Raw genomic sequence first — 8,584 nt, forward strand, 5'->3', positions numbered from 1 at the left:
CTCCTGTCATATACGCTTATAAACTTCAACTGAACTCAAAAGTCGTTAATCTAAACAAAATTCATACGGCGGGGAAACAGAATGCAAAGACAAAGCTATCATAACACATTACTCCTCTTGCAAAAAAACGGAAAAAGCAAAACGATATACACTACTGAATTACATATAATCCTGTCAATCATGAACAAAAGCTTGCGATATCAAACAATACGTATATAAGCGCTCCAAACTATCATCTCAAAAAGACATTAAAGAACGTTACAAAGGTGCTATCAACTCAAAAAAGCGTCAGAAGTATTCCGGAAACAACACATAAACAAAAACAACTCTTAAAACGTCGGTATCTCTGTACTCGACAAATCTCAAAACTCTTAAAAACACGTGGGGGAATCATTCCTCCCATCATAATCCGTACTCATGAACTCATTAAAACTCCATAAAACATCACAAAACTCATAACACTGTGTTGCAAATACTTGTCCACTGAAATGCGCTTAAATCGTTATAAAGGACCTCACACGTCACTAAATATCAGTTCAAAACAAAGATCTGGGCGCTTACATACATACAATTCAACATCACTAAAAGAAACGGTAAGAAAAAACGATAGGAAAAGCAAGCAATACATTACATTACTGAACAATAGGGTTAGGGTTGTGGAAAAGAGTTCAACGTCCTGAGTTATACAGTGTCAGTTACAGTGTCCAACCAGCGGTTCTCTAAGCAATACACAGATAGCTAAAGTTCTAATCAAAGTCTATAAGCGTCTCTTCTCTTGTCGCATTATTCCGGGTCGTTCTTTGTCATCATCTTCTTGTCTTTAATGTCGCTCAATTCTTAATTATACAGTCCTATACGATACTCATCCTTCGTAAATGGTTCTGAAATCTTCATCTCTTCAACGTTGTACATCGGTGCCATACTGTTAACGGTATTAGTCGTCAAGCGCGGTTTCTGAGTCGTCTCTGCCATGGAGCTGCTAGTTTGGTTCGCAAGAAAGACACACCTTCGCCATTCACTTTTCTTCACAGGATGTCAATGTGCGTAAGACGCAATGCCCAGGGTTCTCACACCACGTATCAGGGGTAAAATCTTCTACTCTCGGGTTCTCCACACTTGTCAGGGGGGAAACTCGTATCGTCCCCTTGAGGTACGGGATCGGGAATGTCACTTTAACTTTACAGTCAAATAAGACGCACACAACGAAATACTTTTCAGCTCTCGTCTTAGTCGGTCAATCGAGCACTCTATAAGACACAGCGCCCTGGGGAAAAGTCCCCAAGACTCTCACAAGGCTGAACCAAGACTCGCCCAAAACTGGACTGCCTCAAGGCTCGCCCCTGGACTCTCTCGGACTGCCCAGGACTGCGTCTGTCGTGGAGTATTCGCCAAGACCAACTCAAACTCTCTTTATTCATTTTCAAAACTCTAACCAATTACAAAGCAGTAAAAAGACTCTAGGGCGTAACCTTCAATCATAAAGCCAATCACACTAAGTACTGAATACGTCATATCTTTTGATTAATCGTTCACTACATTAATAACTATGAATATAAACTGTCAAAATGGCGACGAATATCTCGTAATTAGTTCCAAATCACTGAGCCAAGTTCCGTCCAAAACTTCAAATAGGCCTGAACGATGACAGACATAACACAGCAATTCAGCTAATAATCAACTAATTAAGTCGGTTAACAGATACGCGAAAACAAATTCATGACAGTCAACTCAACAGCGAATCGCACGATAGTAAATATGGTAGTTTTTGAGTGGCTTAATTTGGGTATTCCAGAAATAGAAAATAGTTACGTGAATTACGTAACTGGTTCAAAACGCAACCATTATTTCGCATTTGAATTTTTTTTCAAGATTTTTTTTTTCAAGATTCTTCATTTTCGAAAAAACAACAACACAATAACACATGTAAGCCATGTTCTTGGTTCTGGTCATGTACAAGCTTACGGCCGATCCTACAACCAATATGTAAACCCACCATCACCAAAAACATTTGCTCTTACAATGTGCAAGCCAAGCTTACTTGTGAAGAATTACTTCCGTTAACAGAACCAAACATCCCTGGCACTCAAATGACACATTTCAGTCATACTAAGGCTCATTTCATATTGTTATGATATTCTATTTTTGCTGTAAAATGAATGTATTTTGATAATGCCCAGTTAGCTAGTGAGGCTTGCCCAGCTGCGGAATTAGAATAGACAGCATGTATTGTCATTGCTAATTAATATTCTTTTGTTCGTGCTTGTGCAAGACGAACGTGAACACGAGTTAATCAAGTTGTCACCCAGCTCTCGACCAGTGCAGTGCAGCTCAGCTCAGCTCAGCTCCGGTGCAGTGTCAACGTGGCAGCCAACGTATGTCTCACGATAATGCCTGACCAATTCGGCATGTGAGACTGATAGATGCAAAACAGCCTGCTGTGGTTCTACGCTGTAAAACCAACTTTATTCAAAGACCTGTGTTTCGCCAGAAAGCATGGTTTGCTGATCTTGGTCTTCTCTCTACACGGACGGTATGGAAGTCGCGTAACATTACGGTCAGTGTCGTGTAATTTGCATTTCCCGAGACCTCTTAGTTTGGAGCTGTAGACCTGATATCGCCGTCGACGTTGCTGTGATTAACTGTACTATCGCTGAAACTACGCAATACGAGTTCTGCACTTAGGTAGGGTAGACAATTCCGAGCTGGGCTATTATCATTAATGTTATATTTATTGTGATGTATATTGTTGACCGGTTTGTGATTTATATCACTCCTGTTATTGGTTTATGCTTATTGTATTATTAAATTAGTATTATTGGACATATCCTGACTGTGTGCCTTTGTTTGACCTTTAGTGTTGCGTTCTGGAGTGCGAGATATTGGCGGCCAGGTTCGCGGGAGACTATCTCGTATTCCCGTTCGTAACAAATTGGCGAGCATGCCAGGATACGACACAAATTGTTATGGTACATTCTAATATATAAATGCTTGAATTGCGTTTGGTGGCCGTACTAATGAATTTAAATTGTACTGAATTTTGTTTGGTTATGTACCATGGGTATGTATTGATCCGTACTGTCATATTTCTGTAACAGGTCAAACAAAGCATACTGATAATTTGCTTACTATTGAATATATTTGATGAATATTGTGGGTACATAATTGGTCACTCCATTATATTGCGTAAATTTTGGATATTGTTTTGATACCTTTTAGTTTAGGGCTAAGGTGCATTCGAGTCTTATTTGCGTAATATTTGTATTGTAAAATAGTGTATCTAACACCTCTCACATCATGACTTCTAGTGTAGAGTTTAGTGCTGAAAGTTTTCTGAAATCTGCCAGTGTATGTGTTAAAGATGTAGAGGCATTACGCAAGGATGAGTTGAAGGCCCTTGGGGAATACCTAGGTATTGGTGAAACACTGTCAGGTATGTTGAAATCTAAGATGGTGCGAGTATTAAGTGAACATTTGCGGTTAGTTGAGGAGGAGGAGGAAGAAGAGGAAGAGATGTCTCTTGACAGCCAGGTAGTTCTAGCTAAGATAGCATGGGAAAAAGAGAGATTGGAAAGACAAGAAAGGGAAAGGGAAAAGGAGAGACAAGAAAGGGAAAAGGAAAGAAATTTTGAGTTGGAAAAGATGAGATTAGAGCAGGAACTTAATAGAAGTGGTCCTAGTGGGTCAGAGTTTGGGTTTAGGTATGGTGGTGGTAAAGTTCAGGAATTTGATATGGCTCGGGAAATTAAATTAGTACCGAGATTTCAAGAGCAGGACGTGGATACCTATTTTTTGTCATTTGAGAAAATTGCCAAACGACTTGCATGGCCTGAACGTTACTGGACCTTGTTGTTGCATAGCGTGTTTACTGGAAAAGCTAGCGAAGTATGTTCCACTCTTGATGAGGAGCAGTATTCAGATTATGAGTTTGTGAAAGCTGCAGTTCAGTCAGCCTATGAATTAGTGCCCGAAGCTTATAGACAGAGATTTAGGCATTTGCAGCGTACCGGTGGGCAAACATTTGTTGAGTTTGCTAGGGAGAAAGAGCTAGTTTTTGATAAATGGTATAGGTCCCTCCAGGCAGAGAAAGATTTTTGTAGTTTACGGGAGGTAGTGTTGTTGGAGGAATTCAAAGATAGCATTTCCCTAAATATTAAAACCCACCTTGATGAGCATAAAGTGAAAAATATTAGAAATGCAGCTGCTGTGGCCGATGATTATGAATTAACCCATAAGAAGAGTGTAAAGTCCTATTCCCCCAGATGGAATAATAGGCGTTCCCGTGGTGCTAATGGTGCATTGGACGGTGAGGCTAGTAGTGAGAGTACTAAAAGTCAGTCTGTAACACCTAAATCAGCTGAGAACAAGAGAGTATGGGAAAAACCTCTTTGTTACTATTGTAAGAAGCCAGGGCATGTGAGGGCAGAGTGTTTCAAGTTGAAGAATGAGAGGCAGTGGAGAAAGCCAGTAGCATTTGCCAGGGTTAGAGACCCTGTTAGGAAAGTAGTAGGGAGTTCAGCCATGCCTGGAAAAAGATGTGGAATTCTTGATGTACCTGAAGAGTATAAAAACTTCGTGTCAAAGGGTGAGGTATCCCTTGGTAAGGTTAGTGATAGTAAGCCTGTAGTTATACTCAGAGACACTGGGGCAGCTCAGTCTTTAATGTTGGCTGGTGTATTATCTTTAGATAATGTAAATACAGATGCCAGTGTGCTGGTTCTGGGTATTGGAGGTGGTTATGAGTCTGTTCCCTTGTATAATGTCGAGTTGAGGTCTGATTTGGTCACTGGAGATGTGACTGTTGGTGTGGTCAAGTCCTTGCCGATAGAGGGCGTTACTTTTCTACTGGGTAATGACCTGGCTGGGGGTAAGGTGAGTGTACTCCCCGTGGTTTCTTGTAAGCCTGTGGTTAATGACAAGACTGAAGAGTTGCTTGAATTATATCCTGGTATATTCCCTGCGTGTGTTGTTACTAGGTCACAAACTAGTAAGGAGAGACAGGATGAGCTGGTGTCAGAGGTAGTGAAGGAAGACTCTGGTGTGTGGTTAGCGGAGACTTTCTTTGGTGATTTGAAGGATGGTAGTGAGATTAAGACTGACTTCAGTCACTCTTCACTAGTAGAGCAGCAAGAAGCAGATTGCACCTTGAAAGAGCTAATGGCGAGTGCATTGAGTGAGAATGAGGCTGAAAATCTTCCGAAGTGTTGTTATATGAAGGATGGTGTTTTAATGAGGAAGTGGCGACCTCCCAGTTCCCCAGCTGATAAGGACTGGACGGTAGTTCACCAAATAGTGGTGCCTCACTCTTATCGGCATGAGATACTTAGAATAGGTCATTCTATCCCTGTGGCTGGGCACTTGGGTATAAGAAAGACTGAAGCCAGAATAATGGCACATTTTTACTGGCCCAAATTACATAGAGACGTGGTTGACTACTGCAAAACGTGTCATACTTGTCAGGTTGTAGGAAAACCTCAGCCTGCTATTAAGCCTGCCCCTTTGGTGCCTATCCCAGCATTTGGTGAGCCATTCAGTAAGGTGTTGGTTGATTGTGTTGGCCCATTGCCTAGAACCAAGACAGGTTTTCGTTTTATGTTAACAATCATGGATATGGCCACTAGGTATCCTGAGGTAGTGCCTTTGAAAACTATAACTGCTAAGGTAGTGGTGGAGGAATTGGTGCATTTTTTTACAAGGTATGGGCTTCCTAAAGAAATTCAGTCTGACCAAGGGTCAAACTTTATGTCTGGGCTATTTCAGGAGGTTATGCATCAGCTGGGGGTGAGTCAGCTTAAATCCTCTGCTTATCATCCTCAGTCTCAGGGAGCATTAGAAAGGTACCATCAAACTTTGAAGAACATGCTCAGATCATACTGTACAGAGTGTCCGGAGGATTGGGATAACGGAATACCCCTTGTATTGTTTGCTACTAGGGACACTCCCAGTGACTCTACAGGGTTTAGTCCATTTGAACTTGTGTATGGTCATAATGTCAGGGGTCCCCTGAAGCTTCTAAGAGAACAGTTTCTAGTTGCTGAGCCAGAGACCAATATGTTAGATTATATATGCAAGTTTCAAGAACGCCTTTTTAAAGCAGGCGAGATGGCTGCTGAACATCTTAAGGTGTCGCAGAATGTTATGAAGAAGAAGTTTGATAGAAATGCAAAAGCACGCCAGTTTAGTCCAGGTGAAAAAATCTTAGTATTATTACCGTTAGTGGGTGAGCCATTAGCTGCTAAGTTTAGTGGGCCCTATGAGATTAAAAAGAAACTTAGTGAGGTCAATTATTTAATTAGTACCCCTGATCGCCGAAAACGTCAACGAGTTTGTCATATTAACATGATAAAGAAGTATTTTGATTGTAAGGGAGAACCCCATAAGATGATAGGTGTAGTTGGTTCTGGTAATCAGACTTTTGAGTGCGAAGATGATCCTGATCCTGGAGAGTTTGATATGTCACAATTGGATCCACAAACTGCTGTATTATCCAATTCTGAGACCTTGTCCAACTTGTCGTCTTTGTTGAGCTATTTACCCGAGCCTCAAAGGGAAAGTTTTTGCGAGTTGATTTTTGAATTTCAACATTTGTGTTCTGATGAATTGGGTCGTACCACTTTGGCTTGGCATGATGTGGATGTCGGTGAGGCTATCCCCATTAAGCAGGCTCCATACAGACTCAACCTTGATAAGTTGGCCAGGGTGAGGAAGGAGGTTCAGTACATGTTAAAGCATGATATAATCGAACCCAGTCAGAGTAGCTGGAGTTCTCCCATTGTTCTCATCCCCAAACCTGATGGGTCTTTGAGATTTTGTATTGATTTCCGTAAGGTAAATGCTTTAACTGTTACTGACTCTTATCCTCTTCCCAGAATTGAAGATTGCATTGACAAAGTTGGGAAAGCAAAGTACATCAGTAAGGTAGATTTACTTAAAGGTTATTGGCAGGTTCCTCTGACTAATAAGGCCAAAGAAATATCAGCCTTTGTCACGCCTGATGGTTTGTTTCATTGTAAAGTGCTTCCATTTGGCATGAAAAACGCTCCAGCAACCTTCCAGCGCCTAATGGATAGAGTAATACAAGGTGTACCAAATTGTGTTGTGTATATTGATGATGTGGTCATCTATAGTGAAAATTGGGAAAGTCATTTGCTCCATCTCAGAAAATTGTTCGAAAAGCTCACATGGGCCAATTTGGTTGTAAACTTGACCAAAAGTGAGTTTGCTAAAGCTAAGGTGACTTATTTAGGTCATGTCATAGGTCAAGGTAAAGTGTTGCCACGACTGGCCAAGGTTAAAGCCATTGTCAACTTTCCGGCTCCAAAATCAAAACGAGAAATCCTTAGATTTTTGGGCATGTCTGGTTTCTATCGAAAGTTTGTGGCAAACTATAGTGAGGTTGTGGCTCCACTTACCAATTTGCTAAGTATGAAGGTGAAGTTTATTTGGGAAGATGAATGTGAACAGGCATTCGCAAAGATTAAAGCTGTGTTAATAAGAGAGCCCATTTTGGCTGCTCCAAATTTCAGCAAGTCTTTTAGTTTAGCGATTGATTGGCGTTGGGGGAGTGTTGCTCCAGGAAGATGACTTTGGGGTTGAGAAACCAGTTTGTTATTTTTCAAGAAAATTAAATGTACACCAAAAACAGTATTCTACAATTGAGAAGGAAACTTTGAGCTTGGTATTGTCTCTCCAACATTTTGAAATATATGTGACGAATGGCAATGGTCCTACCACCATTTATACGGATCATAATCCACTTGTGTTTTTGGAAAAATTTAAAACCAAGAGTCATCGTTTATTTCGCTGGAGTTTGATGCTACAACCATACTCTTTGAAAATAGTACATATAGCTGGAAAAGATAATGTATTAGCTGATGCTTTATCACGAGTTTGAGATTTGTTATGTCAAATTGCATTAATAGTTTGGATTTGTAGTTTGAAGAACGCATTTCTTTAGAAAAGCGTTCTTTTTTGTATGGGGGAGATGTTATGATATTCTATTTTTGCTGTAAAATGAATGTATTTTGATAATGCCCAGTTAGCTAGTGAGGCTTGCCCAGCTGCGGAATTAGAATAGACAGCATGTATTGTCATTGCTAATTAATATTCTTTTGTTCGTGCTTGTGCAAGACGAACGTGAACACGAGTTAATCAAGTTGTCACCCAGCTCCCGACCAGTGCAGTGCAGCTCAGCTCAGCTCTGGTGCAGTGTCAACGTGGCAGCCAACGTATGTCTCACGATAATGCCTGACCAATTCGGCATGTGAGACTGATAGATGCAAAACAGCCTGCTGTGGTTCTACGCTGTAAAACCAACTTTATTCAAAGACCTGTGTTTCGCCAGAAAGTATGGTTTGCTGATCTTGGTCTTCTCTCTACACGGACGGTATGGAAGTCGCGTAACATTACGGTCAGTGTCGTGTAATTTGCATTCCCCGAGACCTCTTAGTTTGGAGCTGTAGACCTGATATCGCCGTCGACGTTGCTGTGATTAACTGTACTATCGCTGAAACTACGCAATACGAGTTCTGCACTTAGGTAGGGTAGACAATTCCGAGCTGGGCTATTATCATTAATGTCATATTTA

The 8,584-nt window shown here is 40.9% G+C and overlaps 1 protein-coding gene across 1 annotated transcript; it reads left to right on the plus strand.

Annotated features, from left to right (window-relative positions):
• Positions 1-3,294: 3,294 nt before the first annotated feature.
• LOC100371911 (uncharacterized) lies at positions 3,295-7,581 on the plus strand. The gene has a single exon (XM_085505249.1). It carries the CDS (start codon positions 3,295-3,297, stop codon positions 7,579-7,581), a length of 4,287 nt encoding a protein of 1,428 aa, XP_085361375.1.
• The last annotated feature ends 1,003 nt before the right edge of the window (positions 7,582-8,584 follow it).

This window comes from Saccoglossus kowalevskii, chromosome 2, assembly GCF_978046115.1.
Source record: "Saccoglossus kowalevskii chromosome 2, keSacKowa6.1, whole genome shotgun sequence".
In the NCBI taxonomy this organism is placed as follows: Eukaryota; Metazoa; Hemichordata; class Enteropneusta; family Harrimaniidae; genus Saccoglossus; species Saccoglossus kowalevskii.

Bases quoted from the DNA above. Each gene is read 5' to 3' on its own strand.
- LOC100371911 (XM_085505249.1), top strand. From the start codon at position 3,295: ATGACTTCTAGTGTAGAGTTTAGTGCTGAAAGTTTTCTGAAATCTGCC.